At 47.2% G+C, this 16,123-nt stretch overlaps 1 protein-coding gene across 2 annotated transcripts; it reads right to left on the bottom strand.

Annotated features, from left to right (window-relative positions):
• Positions 1-1,395: 1,395 nt before the first annotated feature.
• On the bottom strand, positions 1,396-14,090 carry UNC119B (unc-119 lipid binding chaperone B). 2 transcript variants are annotated; one of them, XM_032241946.1, is made up of 5 exons: positions 13,812-14,090; positions 10,559-10,672; positions 7,575-7,686; positions 7,272-7,444; positions 1,396-5,141 (listed from the first exon to the last, which is right to left on the bottom strand). In XM_032241946.1, exons 1-5 carry the CDS (start codon positions 14,053-14,055, stop codon positions 5,029-5,031), a joined length of 756 nt encoding a protein of 251 aa, XP_032097837.1. In that variant the 5' UTR covers positions 14,056-14,090; the 3' UTR covers positions 1,396-5,028. The 2 variants fall into 2 exon arrangements, with proteins under 2 accessions (XP_032097837.1, XP_032097828.1); XM_032241937.1 differs by lacking the exon at positions 13,812-14,090 and adding an exon at positions 12,458-13,702.
• Positions 14,091-16,123: the final 2,033 nt, after the last annotated feature.

Here is a 16,123-nt window from a genome sequence, read left to right as displayed (position 1 = left end):
CCCTGCCCAAGAAGCTACGTTGATTTTACTTGTCCCATAAGGGTCTTATCTTGCACAAATGTGATTCTGACTCCCATAGCGCCTGGCACCACCCACACCCTCCCAGGAACCCACACATCCCTCTAACTGCCTCTTTCCTAACACTCAGCCAGGCATCTGTTCCCAGCATTGACCTATTTGCCAAAAATTCTGTCTCTTCCTCTTGGAGGAAAGTAGAAACCTCAGTTTACCTCCTAGAGGAGAGCCAATCAAAAGATACAGCAAAGTCCTTAATGTGTTACCTTTCATTTTAAATAATGCATTTAAAAGAAAGCCTCTAAATTCTCAGTACTTTAATGAATGGCTATCATTGGCACATGCTCTGAGGGCTTCCTCACCTTTCAGTCATCCCACCTGGTATCAGCCCTGGGTAGAAGAAACCGTGAAACAGCAGGAGAAAAGAGAGAAATAAGTGAGTTGTGTTTGTGAGCAGAGGCCAATAATAATTGCTTCAGGTGCCAAAGAGCATCTAAACCAGATTCTTATCTGAGAACTGTTTGTGACTGTAAATATGAATGTAAAATTTCATTTTAAAAGCATCCAAGTTTTCCTGTAGAGACAGAATCAGATAATGGTTGCAAGAGGCTGAGGTGGGGGAAGGGACCTGGCTGCAAACACAAGGAACTCAGGTACTTTCTGAGTGGGTATGATGGAAATGTCCTATATCATGACTGTGATGGGGTAATAAGACTATTCATTTATCAAAATGCATCAATACTCTTAAGTGAGGTGAATTTTGCTGTAGTTCAAGTATTCCTTAATAAGTCTACCTTTATGGCTGGACACAGTGGCTTACACCTGTAATCCCAGCACTTTGGGATGCTAAGGGGGGCAGGATCAGGAGTTAAGACCAGCCTGGCCAACACAGTGAAACCCTGTCTCTACTAAAAATATAGAATTAGCCAGGCATGATGGCGGGCACCTTTAGTCCCAGCTACTAGGGAGGCTGAGGCAGGAGAATCACTTGAACCCAGGAGGCGGAGGTTGCAGTCAGCCATCACTTGTGCTCTTTGCCCAGTCTGGAGTGTGATGCCACCATCATGCCACTGCACTCCAGCCTGGGCAAAAAGAGCGAAATTTTGTCTCAAAAAAAAAAAAAAAAAAAAAAAGCCTACCTTTAAAACATGCATGTAAACTTTCAGTTCACAAAACCACTCACTCTGGTAAAATATAAAGCAAAAATACTAAACCTAAATTACAGTGCAATTCCCTAATCACCCTAGAAGCCAGCTATACTGTAGCTAAACTACTTACAGAAGGGCCAAATAATAGCCGAAATAAGAGACACTTGGAGACCTCACCCCACACCTGCACCCCACAAGGGGAGACAAATCAGGAGACAGGATAAGGGAGACGTACTGCGAAAATCTTTCTTTTATTACTGTCTCTTGTGGCAAAATAACATTTTACACAAATAAGTCACCTAGTTTACTTTGGACACAAAGACAATAAAAACTGGAATGTGGATCTTGGGTGAAGTGGGGAGCAGGAGGAAGGACAGATCAGGTCATTGATGTTTCTTATATTCTGTAAAAAATAGATTTACAGGAAAAAAAAATAGACTTTTACAACTTCAATGACTTTACACAGTCCTTTGTAAAACAAGCGGTAAATCCACCTCCAGCAGATCCTTCTTCAGGCTGAGATGTTCCGTGACATGGAATGTGAGTAACACATGGTTCAATGATTAGGCTCCTACATCAGGTACAGCAGCACCTTATGCCACAGGAATCCTCATGCACTAGGACAACAAGTCTGTCCTGTGAACTTCTGGACAGTGTCCTTACCCCCAAACCTCACTGATATCATAGTGACACTGGGCATCAGAAGAAAGTAACTTTACAGAGGGGAAAAAAGAATATGCTGGAAACCTAGCGGTGGGGCAGGACACGCTAAGGCAGGACTCACCCAGTTTGTACATTAGACACAGCCTATTAAATCCACCCCAGAATGAGTTCTACTTCAACTGAAAACATAAACTGACAATTGCCCAATCACTGCCATTTCACAAATTTCCAGTTTATGGTCAGCCCCAGATCACATTCTTCCATCCTATGTATTGCAAATCAAACAGCCCAAAGACTGAGGTGTCTTCAGGAAGTACATGCTGAAAAAATGCTTTCTCTCCAAAATAGTATTGAGCTAATACATAAGGAGACAACAGCCTACTCTAGCTCAAAACCTCTTTTACTTGTTATGTCCTCTGTTTAACTTTTAAAACATAGAATGAAATAAACTAGGATCTTCTTTGGAGAAGCTAGAAAGGCATCTTGGCCCAAAGGCTGTACAGGAAAAGAGGCCCTCTCCAGGAGATTGCAAGGCAGAGGAACAGAAGCAAGAGGGGAAGGGGTGAGGGGGCAAGCCCTGTGGCAACAGGTGGGCCTGCTATTCTGAGGAAATGTGCTCCCACCTCCTGACAGAGGGCAGGGCCCCCTATGCAGGTAGTTTTTCTTCTCCCTCCCATTTTATCACCCACAAGATAACGATTCCTTAATAACATGGCAGCCTGACTGGTTCTGTTACTTTCAGAGAAAGTATGCCTTGCAATTTTTTCTCCCCAGCTCAGGTAACAAAGAAAAGGCTTGAATTTCAAACTCATCCTGGTTAACACCCCAGAGTGGGAACGCTTCTCAAGATTTCCTGAGCAGCTAGGCACAGGAACCCAGAGCCCCAGATACAGAACACCAGACTTTCAGGAGCAATAAAGCCCTGTCCTGCTGGGCATGGACCAAGCACTGTTTGCAAATGGTCTCCAGCGAGACTAAGGCAAGCTAACAAGGAAGAGGATACAGCACAACACAAGCCAGATTGCCCACCTCCTCCTTCCTCCAGGTCCTCTTCCTAGCAAAAGCAAACACTGCAGATAAGAGCTAGCCCACTAGAGTACTAGATACAGTCTGCCCAGGGGCATGTTTCCAAGACACTCTCTACTGAGCAGAGCTCTGGGTAGCTCCAGAACCATATCCCAGATAATGTTCAAATATCAAATAGTAAAAACTCCCCACCTGGGCCTCTGTCAAAGAGAGAAGGGACTGTTGTTAAGCTTGACAGGAACATGCAAATCCCATTTGAGGAGCCACAATGAAAAACAGAAGGTGGGGAGACAGTGCTAACTGTGCTGACATCTGCCAATGAGGAGGTGGGAACAATGGCTATGCAGCTTTTCCCAGCAGCATAAGGGACAGAGCCACACATAAGGCACCTGGATTTACAATGGACGCCAGTTCTGAGTGTGGCCGGTCTGGTGATAAGAAACCCATTCCACAGGGTGCATGATCTCTTCCCTCTCTCAGGGCTGAGTCCAATGCCAACACATGGGGGTAAGCTAAGACCTTCTCAGTGAGAAAGCTGTCAGCATGTGGCATCGCCAAGACTCTGGCCTGGTACAAAGCACTGGGTCAAGGTTCAGGGCCACTCACTCCAGAGCCCACACAGGGAGCAGCTCTGGTGGTGGATATGCAGGAACTTCTGTGGCTAAGTGCTGTCTCTTTTGTCCCTGGCCCCCATACAGCTTTTCTCCTAAGCACTTTGGGACGCAGCTCTCCTGTCACAGGTACTGTTACACCTAACAGTCACTTACCAGATACCTGGGTCTTTCCTAGGGACATTTTTCTACTGATGTTAACTGGACCCTGACCATATCAATCATCTCATCAGAGGGTCGTGGAGTCTGTCCACTAAGGGTCTGAGGACAAAAGCAGCCCACAGATGTGCAAGGGAACTTTTATGAGAAGACATCACTCTGACAGGCCACCTCAGCCTATTTCACCCTTTCTGAATACCTAAAACAATTCTAACTACAGTTTGAAGGATCAGATTGCATTACGTAGCTCTGATCCACCAGGATAGTTCCAGAAACTACTTCAGTAGAAAGGTAGATAGGAAAACCCCCCCAAAACAGAAATCTACAAAGAGCTTTGGAGGCAAATCCCCATCAAAAGCCAATCCTCCAGGCTGCGCAGTGCAGAGAAAAGTCAAATCTCTCCGTTAGAAACCTGCGGCTGATTTTTAAACATATCCTCCCAAACATAAGCCAGATTAGCCCCAGGAAGCTGATTAATACAATCACAAGTCTAACCACATATCACATATGCTGGGAACACCAGTCATTTTATAAAACCTCCCCAAACGAAGTCTGGAAATAAACAAAATTCAAGTCTTGCTCTCTGGCCTCAAGATACTACTGTTCTGTGAGCAGAGCTGACACGTTCTATTTCATAAGAGACTCAGAAGGGAGGAGCCAGCAGAAGCGGAGCAAGCTTATCTGTCCTCCAAAATGAGAACAGAAGGCACTGCCAGGCTGAAACCTTGGTCTATCCTCTGGAGGGCTGGCTGAGGACCCTGGAGGTGAGATGAAGCAGCAGCCTCTCCACAAGCAGATCCTTCAGTTTGGCAGCCTGAAGGATCTCTTGGTGCCTCCACTCTTGGAACCTTCCCACCAATGACCCTTTCAAGTTTCTTCCAGTTGGCGTAAGACTTCGCACAGACCAAGGGCAGACTGTGCTGATGGCAACTCCAGAGGGAAGAGGAGGAGCTACCTGGAAGAGGCCTACCTCTCGGCTTCCCACAGCACCCAGGAACCTCAAGAGCTGCAGACCTGCCAGTAGGCCTGGCCAGAGCCTTCTCACCAGGCACAGCTATGCCTGGAGAGACAAAGGGTTTGTCAAGACAACCAACAGGCAGCCAGAACTACAGAAAAATAAAACTTTTTTTATCTGGATTCCAGGAGCTTTATCCTAACTTTTTACTTTACTATAGTACCTCTGAGACCTAAGGGACAGGGGGGAAAAAAAGGGAAGAAAAAATACTGGGGAAGAAAACACAGCACTATCTGGCACCTCCTTTGGCACACAGGAAACTTCCACCCCAGCCTTGGCTTCCTGGGGCCAGGTTCCAGATGTGTGTTGACAAACTGCAGCTTCAATCGCCCCTGTGTGCCAGGATCTTGTGGCCGCAGCAAAGCACCTCCCCTGTCTACTCCTGCAGCACTTACTGGCCTCCGTTATAGGCATAATCAGCCTTGTTGTGCATTATCAGCTTGTTGTCAACAAAGTAGAAGCTGTCAGAGCGGGTCTCGTAAGGATTTTCAATCATCAGACGAACTGCAAGTCAGGCAAAGGGGAAAAAAAAAAGCAAAGAATTATGTTTGAGTCTGCCGCACAGGGTAGGTGGCAGAAAACTTTGTATCCCCTCCAAAATAAGCCAGCACTTCAGAGTATACTCTGCCAGAATAACGATGAGGACCGAACAGAGGGAGCCAGCCCTTGACAGCTGGAGAGACCAGAGGCCCCCAAACTGAACACAATCTGCATTTCAACATAAGGACGCAATCAGCTGTCCGCCATGGCCTCCTCTGTCATCGCCAGCCTGGATTTTTCAGCTAAGACGCCAGGGAAATGTGCTCACCCTCTTGCTAACATGGACCCCTCCAACCTATTTACTCAGTGCTCCCAGCTGACTGAAGCAAGCCCTGACCTCTGGTCAATGGCCCACCTCTAGATATTCCAGTCCAAATTCAGAAATCTGAGCCTCACTATGCCCACGTCCCACAAGCACCCCTGACAACCCAAAGAATCCTAGGTGGGAATGAGCGCAGGGAACACAGGGCAGGTAGCCTTCTCTGGAGACCTTTTGGATATTAACTCGCAAATGATCCAGCAATAGGTCTGCTTGTCTTGGAATCTAAATTGAAGTCTTCCGTTTGTTCAGGCAATTGCCCAGACCTCTTTAACCATACTGGAGGGTAAAGATAATTAATAGTCACCACCGCTGATCAGTTTTGAGTTAATGATTACATGGCATTTTAAGTCCCCTGGAGGAAGTGCTGTTATTCATCACAGTTCTCGAAAAGTGAAACTGATTTTTTAAAGTTCTTTGATCCCACCAATGCCAAAACTATTTGGTTTATATGCAGAATATTGCCCTCCAAGCTGATTTGGCTTCATGGGTAAAACTTGTAACACTATACATAATCTTTTCTTGCAAGTATGTACATATTCCAGCCAGCTTGGGGAGAGGGGTTCAAGTCAGAATCAGATGCTGTCATCAACACACTGCCCCACATCTCAGCAATCCTCATTTTACCTGGGAACTGCACTGCCACACATGTATAGGGTACATGGCTTTCAGAATTTGACAATTCTTAAGGAACTGGGATTCTGAGAGGACCAATCAGTGGATCCTACCCAACAAGGCAACTGAAGGCATCACTAGTCACAGGATTCCATTCGCACCCTCATAAATGCCCTGAATTTTCCCTAACTATTCCCAGAGGATGCTAACCTGAGATGGCTAGGCCAAAGTCACAGAAATTGACAAGGCCTGGGGATGGGTTGTCACAGGCCTCCTTTTATCTCCCTTAGGCACTGTCTTCCCACAGGAGGCATCTAAAAGAAGGGCCTGTATTATTAAAACCTTCAGGCTGGGCGCGGTGCCTCACACCTGTAATTCCAATGCTTTGGGAGGTTGAGGCGGGCGAATCATGAGTTCAGTTCGAGACCAGCCTGACCAACATGGTGAATCCCTGTCTCTACTAAAAATACAAAAATTTAGCCAGGCATGCTAGCAGGCACCTGTAATCCCAGCTCCTCAGGAGACTGAGGCAGGAGAATCACTTGACGGAGGAGGTGGAGGTTGCAGTGAGCCAAGGCTGTGCCACTGCACTCCAGCCTGAGCAACAGAGCCAGACTCTGTCTCAAAAAAAAAAAAGCGGGGGGCCAAGCACAGTGGCGCACACCTCTAATCCCAGCACTTTGGGAGGCTGAGGTGGGCAGATCACGAGGTCGAGTTCGAGACCAGCCCGGTCAACATAGTGAAACCCTGTCTCTACTAAGAATACAAAAATTAGCTGGGCATGGTGGCGCATGCCTGTAATCCCAGCTACTCGGGAGGCTGAGGCAGGAGAATCGCTTGAACCTGGGAGGCAAAGGTTGGAGTGAGCCGAGATCGCACCACTGCACTCCAGCCTGGGCAATAGAGTGAGACTCGTCTCAAAAAAAAAAAAAACAAAAAAAAAACCTTCATTGCTCCCATACAAGCAGAGTCAGACTTTGAAACAGGAGCCAGGAGCAATAGGAAATGAGAAGCCTGAGGTCAAATGACTAGATACGCATCATGTCACCACTGCCATGTGACAAAGACCAATGCCTGGGCACTTGACCAGATGGGTTTTCAAGGTTTATTCCTTGTAGTCCTCAGAATCAAGAATGCTGTAAGAGTCAGGGGATACATACTGACATCCTCCGAAAGCTGGGGAAACTCATAGATATGTTCACAAGTGTTCCTACTGCTGGGGATGCAGAAGCCAAAATCAAAGTCAAAGTTTTTCAGCAAGTGTTCCCGGAAATAGTGCCGTTCGATCATCCGGAAGTTTGACACAGGTTTGTCTCCCACTGTGAACTCCACCCTGGAAAATAAATCTCTGTGAGCCCGACTTTGTCTCCTCCCACCTCTAAAGCCAACCCAAAACCCAACCGAAAACATTCTTCTCTGTGAACAAGCAGAATGCTCTTCCCTCAGGTAGCAATGGCACTCACGTAGCCCCGACCGTCCGGAGGCGGAGAAATGCCGGTGTGAACTGGTAACGAACAAAACGTCCTGCACTGTTGTCTATGTCTCCACCTCCTTCCTCCTCATCCTCCTCCTGGTCTGAAAGAGCACACAGAATCTTCAGTGCACTGTCTCGGCATTCTCAATCCAAGAGTTCTACCCGCAGTACCAACAGCACAATGGCAACCAGTTCCCAGTAATCACACCAACAAGAAGGATGGCCAACGTTTATTGCGCACTTGCTATATGTCAGGACACTTGCCATAGGGCAGACTCATAACAACCCTGCAAGATGTTACCATCTCCATTTTACAGATCAGGAAGCTCAAGTTCAGAGAAGTCAGGTAACATGTCTGAAGTCCCTCAAACAGTAAGAGGAAGGAACAGGGATTTGAATCCAGGTCCATCTGACTCAAGGGTTGTTCTCCAACACTAAGTTGTTAGCCTTTTTTTTAAAAAAAAAAAAAATAATTTGGGGGCTTATGCCATAACCTAAGGGTGAAGGCTGAAACACAAGCTGGGAACTGGGCACCTGACACGGTCTATATCATACACTCTAGGTCTGTAGCTGACCAAGTTGAAGCGCCTGCCACTAACCTAAAAGAATGAGACTACAAAAGTTGACACCTGTCGGCCAGGCCTGGTGGCTCATGTCTGTAATCCCAGAACTTTGGAAAGCTGAGGCAGGCAAATCACCTGAGGTCAGGAGTTCGAGACCAGCCTGGCCAACATGGTGAAACCCGTCTCTACTAAAAATATAAAAATTAACCAGGCATGGTGGTGGGCGCCTGTAATCCCAGCTACTCAGGAGGCTGAGGCAGGAGCTGCAGTGAGCCATGGGGGCACCATTGCACTCCAGCCTGGGCAACAAGAGTGAAACTCTGTCTCAAAGAAAAAAAAAAAAAAAAAAAAGTTGACACTTATCAAAAAGTTATTCCAATGAATATAAAGATTTCTGGCAGACATGCAAAGATAAACCACTAGAAATACTTTTGTTATTTAAATAGAAGACACTGACCTACAGCCTTGGGATACTGGAGTTCCTTGACTGATGTCTATTTCTAGGCCATATCAGACCTAACCCTTACCACCTGGGAAAGGGTGAAGCAGATGTGGGGGCCCCTACAAGGTTAATGCTGGTCTCCGGTTTAGTCCATTCCTGAACCCAGGAGATGAAAGATTTGTAAAATGAATCAGAGAACAAGCATTCTAATATGAATAGGAGTTAGTACCCGCCAGTGTCCAGTGAGGATATTTTCTCCAGGTCTAAGCTGTACATGAGTACAACATAAGAAAAGTCTTTTTCAGCATCAAACATCTCTGCCTTTGACAAGCCCAAGAGCGACGGGGCAACCAGGCTGAGTAGGGGTTCACACCCAGAGACTCTAGAACCCTGGCTCCAACAATGGACTGAGAGAGCAAATCTTGGGGATTCAAGTTCATCAGAACAAGTGCTGCAGGAAGGTACTGATTTCAGTGTGAGGATATTCTTTTTTATATTTTATTTATTGACTTATTTTAAGATAGGGTCTCACTCTGCCAACCTCGCTGAAGTGCAATGGAGTAATCACAGCTCACTGAAGCCTTGATCTCCCAGGCTCAAGCAGCCTCCTGAGTAGTGGGATCACAGGAATGTGCCACGAAGCCTGGCTAATTTTTTGGTATTTTTTGTAGAGATGGGGTTTCACCATGTTGCCCAGGCTGGTCTCAAACTCCTGGGGCTCAAGTGACCTGCCAGCCTCAGCCCCCCAAAGTGCTGGAATTACAGGCATGATCCACCGCACCCAGCCTCAACGTGGGGATAGTCAAGTGAATCAAGATCCTTAAATGTAAAAACTAGAGAGACTGAACATCAAGATACTTTACAGTATCTTCAGCTGAATGAACTTCTTGAAACGTTCTGTCTTATACTGAAATGACAACTCTGAATCTAATCCAAACCCACAAACCTGTAGTAGGCCTGGAGTCCTTGAAATGTCCCAGGTACTGGGATATGTGGCTTAGGAATGAGAACACCACAGACCCAGGAAACTAGCTGGTCCTTATCTGACCATCCCAATAAAAAACTACCCACAAGCTTGAGCCTTTAGGAGCACTAGTCAGTATTAGATTATGAAAGCATAAATACCACCAGGTAGGGGTAAAATCAGGGCCTTATCAAATTTGCAGGCTCTTTCTGAGTGGCAAATCAGATGAGATACACTTATCAAAATAAGTTTACAAACCACGCTGACATTACTGGTATCTGTACCAGTGTTCTAACAAATGACTAACTCCAGGGGGCGCTAAACCTCCAATGAGGTGCTCCAAAGGTTTCTGTGGTCCCCTGGCCAGAATGAATCACCCTGACTCTGTATCACAAGCCCGGCAAGCGGCTATTGGAGGCAAATTTAAGGAACTCCAAGTAGTTGAGTTCCTGGGTCTGTTCCTTCAGAAAATGGTCAAGATTAAAATCCAAACCAGGACTTACTGGGAAATCCATGGCACTATGTAAAGGAGAGTGGGAAGATGGCTCAAACTGCCTCATGTCTGGACTGGAATCTTTCCTATCACCCTCCAAGAGGGCTCTAGGCTCAGGTGAGTTTTCCTCATTATAGCTTAATTTCAAGGATTTCTCTCCCAATTAGAGGCAACATGATAAGATGAACAAGCACAGGACCTTAGGCAAGTGCTGCTTGGGGATTCTAGGCCTCAGATCCTTCGCTGTAAAATGGAGATAACAGTAACTCCTCACAGGTGTGAGGATTACATACACTGATGTGCAGAAAAATGTGGAACACAGTGACCAGCAGAAACATTCAACAAGCATCAGCCTCTGAACGCAGCTTCAAACCAGGCCATGGGAAGAAGTCATAGAAGTGGGACACAGTGGAGTCCAAAAAACAGGATACAGTGGCACACAAAGATTTGAGTTTCAAAGACCTTTGGCTCGAAACCAATGTCTAGTGGTCACTACAACATTGAGGCCTACCTGAAACACAAGGTTTGGCGATCTCAAAAAGCACTGTCCCTGTCTCCAAATCTCGAATTTTGAAGCGGGTGAAATCAATACTGTAGATGTTGTCTTCAGGTTTACATAAATAATCTGAAAATGAGAGAGAGAGAAACCAATACTGTTAAATAATCCTCCAAAACTACCATTTTTTTAATTCTCAAGTTTTGAAGCAAACTCAGATTTTTTCTTACACAATACACTTAAAATACTCCCAAAAACTTTCTCTTGTGTTATCGTTAGCAGAAGTCATATAAACAGAATTAGGGGATCCAACAAAGAAAAAAAAGAACAAGGACTTGCTTTGGATGAAAACTTACAAAACTGTTAGAACTAGGATAGAAGGCTGGGTGCAGAGGCTCATGCCTGTAATCCCAGCACTTTGGGAAGCCAAGAAGGGCAGATCATGAGGTCAGTTCAAGAAAGCCTGGCCAATACGGTGAAACCTTGTCTTTACTAAAAATACGAAAATTAGCCAGGCATGGCGGCGTACACCCAGCTACTTGGGAGGCTGAGGCAGAACAATCGATTGAACCCAGGAGGCGGAGGTTGCAGTGAGCAGAGATCGCACCACTGCACTCCAGCCTGGGCAACAGAGCGAGATTGTCTCAAAAAAAGAAAGAAAGAAACTAGGATAGAAAAGGGGGATTTCTTTGGAAACACCTAAAAATCTTTCATTATCTATCAAGTTGGATATCACAACAGGGCAGAACTTTGTATGGAATTCCAATCTAAAATATTTAAACTGACTTAGCAGATAATACAGTGCTAGTTTGCCAACTGTCAGTGTAAGAAAGCCGAGATCAGCAAATTTTTCTGTAAAGAGCCAGATTCTAAATAATTTAGGCTTTGCTGCCACATGGTCTCTGTCACAACTACTCAACTCTGTCACTGTAGCCACAAAGCATCCACAGACAACACGCAAATGAATGACTGTGGCTATATTCCAATAAAACTGTATTTATGGACACTGACATATGAATTTTACATAACCACGTGTTACAAGATTTTAAAGTTTTTTTCAACCACTTAAAAATGTACAAATCATTCTTAGTTTGTGGGCTACACAAAATCATACAGTAGACCATACATATCCAGGCAACAGGATAAAGCTGCTGGTGAAGGCATTAGGCCCAAATAAGTAGATGTAACAACCTGAGCAGCTAATTCAAATAATACTGATCACAGCAAATTTCACTGATTTCTTTCTAGGATGATTCCAGATAGCACCTTTTCCACAACTCATTTTGATGCTTTATCTTTTATAGCCTGAGTTAGTTGTTTTCGTGTTTTACAAGTAAGTTGTCTTTTTTATTTTTTTTATTTTGGACACAGAGTCATGCTCTGTCACCCAGGCTGGAGTGCAATGGCATCATTTCCGCTCACTTTGCCTCCTGGGTTCGATTCTCCTCCTCCCAAGTAGCTAGGAGTACAGGTGCGCGCCACCATGCCTGGCTAATTTTTGTATTTTTAGTAGAGACGGGGTTTCACCATGTTGGTCAGGCTGGTCTTGAACTCCTGACCTCGTGATCCACGTGCCTCAACCTACCAGAGTGTCCAGACTACAGGTGTGAGCCACCGCACCCAGCCACAAGTTGTCTCTTTAGTAAGATAGCAAGAGAACTTATTATTCTGTAACTGCTAAAAAGGCTAACATTGGCTTTGCACTCTTAGAGAGTACTCAAATAACCTGCTTGATAGAATGAACAAGACTTTAAGATGAGTAACAAAGAGGCTGCCAGGCTCTGACCTGTGGCTTTCTCCAAGAAGCTGCAGAGGTGGGTCTGGACAATGACCAACAATCCCAAGCCCCCAAACAGGACCCGAGCGCTCACTGAGAATGCTGCTTAGGGCCAGGAACAGAATACCCTAACTCACCTTTGATGGCAGGAGAGGGCATGAGATTACCAAGACCAGGTGCTGAGCACTGTGTACTTTCAGAGCTCCAAATGAAAACTGGTTCAGATAAAAAAGCTTTTTCGAACTGTTGCAATAAAACTGAATAGCAAGAATGTCTAAAGATACGTTCAGGCCTGCTAAAGACAGTCCCAACCCAAACAGTGCTAGGAAATGGGGGCATCCAAATACCTAGAATCAAATTAAAACTCTTTGAGAATTCCGTTTCGCGCAGGTGGACCAAAACTTCCATCCAAACTACTAGAGCTGCCATCAGCAACTTGGGGTGCACCTGAGCAGCCTTGGGCTGACTGGTATAGCAATTCAGACACCACGGCGGCCTTCGATTATCAGGGAATGCTGCCGCCGCCACAGGGTTAGGAGACTGAAGGGCGGGAGTAATGGGCAGGGCAAGATAGGCTTGTGACTGCACACTCCGGTTGAGGGGGGTGGGGAGTAGCCGCAAGCGAAAAGACGTCAAGTCAGGGATTGGCTTGGCAGAGAACAAAAAAAGGGAGGTCACCCAGGGCAGGGACTGGGCAATATTTTTTTCCCACCCATCCTCCTATCAATGAAAAAGCTTAGGATGGTTGCCTTTTGTGCAGGAAACGCATTTCTGAAACCCTGAAATCATTTAATTCACGAGAATAAATGTCAAAAGCAGGATTCACATGTCGGAGTTTGTACACAAACTGAAACTTTATTTTTTGTTTTAATGTGGCACAGTTTTAAATGGGCAGGAAATGCCACGACCATGTGTTGTGGGTAAGAGCCCACCTGCACACTAAGGCGCAAGGCTTCGGACCCAAAGAGGGAGGGAGGCACGGCAGGCTGCAACGGGGGAGGGCGGCAATGGGGCCGGGCGGAGGAGGCAGGTAGGGCTTCTGGCCTGCCAGGGAGCTGCAGAGCTGGGGCAGGCCGGCTGGGGGCGCCTGGCTGAACGGGAACTTCGCGGACGGCCGGGGTTCCAGACTGGGGGTCCAGGGGCCCACTTATTAGGGGACCTCGGCTCCCGGCCGGCTCAGGAGGAGCCGGCTCAGCTGACCCGGGCCCTCTACCCAAACAGGTCCGGCCGACCTGGGGAACCGACCGCTGAGGGGCATCCTAGCGTGGCTGGACTCACAGGAACGCGGTCAAGTCCAGGAGAGCCCTTCCCCACCAGAGCTACGTGAGGGTGGCAGGGGCAGACCACGGCCGGCGGGGCAGCGGGAGGCGCGGCCTGAGCGGCCGAGGGGGTCTGGGGAAACTCCTGCGCCGGTCGAGCGGCCGGATCCGCGGAAAGCTCCAGGAGCTGGGGCCCGGCGCGAGGGGAGGGCGCGGCCCGCGCGGCACTCACTCTCGGTGACCCGGCTGAGGCGCAGGACGTGCTCGGGCCGGATGGTGTCCAGCGCCAGCAGCTCCTGCTCCGTGACCGCTGCCCCGACGCCGTCATCGGCCGCGTGGTGGGACGCCTGCCGCCGCGCCTTCAGGCGGTTCAGGACGCCGCCTCCCGCCTTTTTCTTCTCTTCCTTGCCAGCCACCAGCCCCCCAGGCCCAGCTGCCGACGCCGCGGCAGCAGCCTTCGGGTTCAACCCGCTCATCGCTCCGCCGCCAAGATGGCCGCCGCCTCCACAGCGCGGTAACTATGGAGAGCGGGGGCGGGGCCCAGGGCCTGGCGGCACCGGGGGAACGAGGCCCCGGGGCGGGAGTGGGCGGGGCTCAGGGGCGGGGCATCGGCTCTGCCCCAACTTTGGTCCTGCCAGGTAGAGGGCGTAAGGTTGCCTGGTCGCCCACGAGCTTTAAATGTATACCTTACGGTCAAATGAATTTACGTCATATAAACTTTCCTCCTCATCCTCCTCCTGTTCTGAACGAGCACACTGAATCTTCAGTGCACCATCTAGGCATTCTCAATCCAAGAGTTCTACCAGCAGTACCAACAGCACAATGGCAACCAGTTCCCAATAATCACACCAACAACAATGGCCAGTGTTTACTGTGCACTCGCTATATGGCAGGACACTTGCTATAGGGCAGACTCCTCACAACAAACCCTGCGAGGTATTACCATCTCCATTTTACAGATCAGGAAGCTCAAGTTCAGAGAAGTCAGGTAACATGTCTGAAGTCCCTCTAACAGTAAGAGGAGGGAACAGGGATTTGAATCCAGGTCCATCTGACTCAAGGCCTGTTCTTCAACATTAAGCTATTAGTGGACAATGCATGTTAAGAAAATGTTTATTAATATATTTAGCATAGAAGGTAAGTTAAAATGGTGCTTGTTATGCAAAGGCAGCTTCAAGACAAACTTTCCAATGAGATTGCCATCCCTAAGCCCTACTTTGCCAGGCCCTGGGCTAGACATTGAGCTAGGTTACAGGAGATGTAAGAGGGCAGGGATTGGGTCTGCCTCACCCCTGAATTCCCAGCAGTTCGGCTAATGCCTGACACAGGGTAGGTGCTCAGTAATGGCTGAAGGACAGCCTGAACAGTATCCCACTATGGAGGAGCTCCCACTTTTCATATAATTCATTATGTGACCCTTCCTCTTCACAAGGCAGGTTAGTATGAACTGGAAGACAAACTAGACTCATTGCACTGTAAGAGATGCAGCAATGGTGCTAGGAATATACACAGGAGTGGTTTATTCTAACCTGGATGTAAGAGTCTGAGGGGTTGGGAAGATTTCACAGAGGCAACATCTGCACTGACCCTTGGAAGTTAGCCATGACTTCACCAGCTGGCCAGAAGTGGGTCAACAGGGGAATGTGGTCTACCCTTTTCCACTCCAAGGGGTACCTTCTCTAGGGATTCTAGATCTGCACTGTTCTGTGTTGGAGGCCTGGACCTGACTGATGCAGCGTGTCTGCTAGGTCTGATGTCACTTCTCAGCCAGGTTAGAGTAAAATTGCAACCCTCCCCCAGTGCCTCCAGACGTTCTTCTCAGGCCTTGCTTGCTGAGTCCCTCTCACCAAAGCCACCAGAACAGGCCTCTCTTGGTTCCTGGACAAAGTCCAAACTTGACCCCACCCCAGCCACCCAGCTGTATGGCACAGTGTATGGCCAAATTCCTACCCAAATGCTGTACTGTCTTTGAGAGATTAGCATATGGTGGCATTTAACAAACTGTTCAGGGAGGTTTTTTTTTTTGAGATGGGAGTCTCACTCTGTTGCCCAGGCTGGAGCGCAGCGGTGCAATCTCAGCTCACTGCAACCTCCGCCTCCCAGGTTCAAGCAATTCTCAGGGAGATTTTAATAAATGTGTACAAAGAATTAAAGTCTTTCCTTTTGCAAACAACTCTTTCAAAACCACTCAACAGAGAGTGGTTACTGAAGAATTTCCAGAACTTTTAATATGCTACTTGATTGTGAATGGCCAAGAGGGTGGTTTAGCATGTGGCCATTTCCCATATACTTGTTCATGGAAGCTTTGTTCTCAGAGCAACAAGACTAGTTAGGTGGACCCTGGCTTTTCTCTTTCTAGGGATGATGGCAAATGTAACCTCTTCACCTGCAAGTCCACATCCAGGAATTTACCCTACATGCATGCACAGAGATTTATAATATTGACAATTTATAATAAATTACATTTGTATCCATTCATGTTGCACAGAGCTGTTTTAAAAAATGATATATATATATATATATATATATATATATATTAGTATG

The sequence above is a fragment of the Sapajus apella genome, unplaced genomic scaffold (assembly GCF_009761245.1).
Source record: "Sapajus apella isolate SASKATOON/1434 unplaced genomic scaffold, GSC_monkey_1.0 scaffold2, whole genome shotgun sequence".
NCBI classification, from domain to species: domain Eukaryota; kingdom Metazoa; phylum Chordata; class Mammalia; order Primates; family Cebidae; genus Sapajus; species Sapajus apella.
The sequence above is the reverse complement of the archived record's forward strand: the minus strand, read 5'-3'. Positions and strand labels throughout refer to the sequence as shown.

Bases quoted from the DNA above. Each gene is read 5' to 3' on its own strand.
- UNC119B (XM_032241937.1), bottom strand. From the start codon at position 12,749: ATGGCAGCTCTAGTAGTTTGGATGGAAGTTTTGGTCCACCTGCGCGAA. The intron at 10,673-12,457 runs GTGAGTTAGGGT...TCTCATTTTCAG, and splicing joins GCCCTCTCCTGCCATCAAAG to ATTATTTATGTAAACCTGAA. The intron at 7,445-7,574 runs GTGAGTGCCATT...TTTATTTTCCAG, and splicing joins CTCCGGACGGTCGGGGCTAC to GGTGGAGTTCACAGTGGGAG.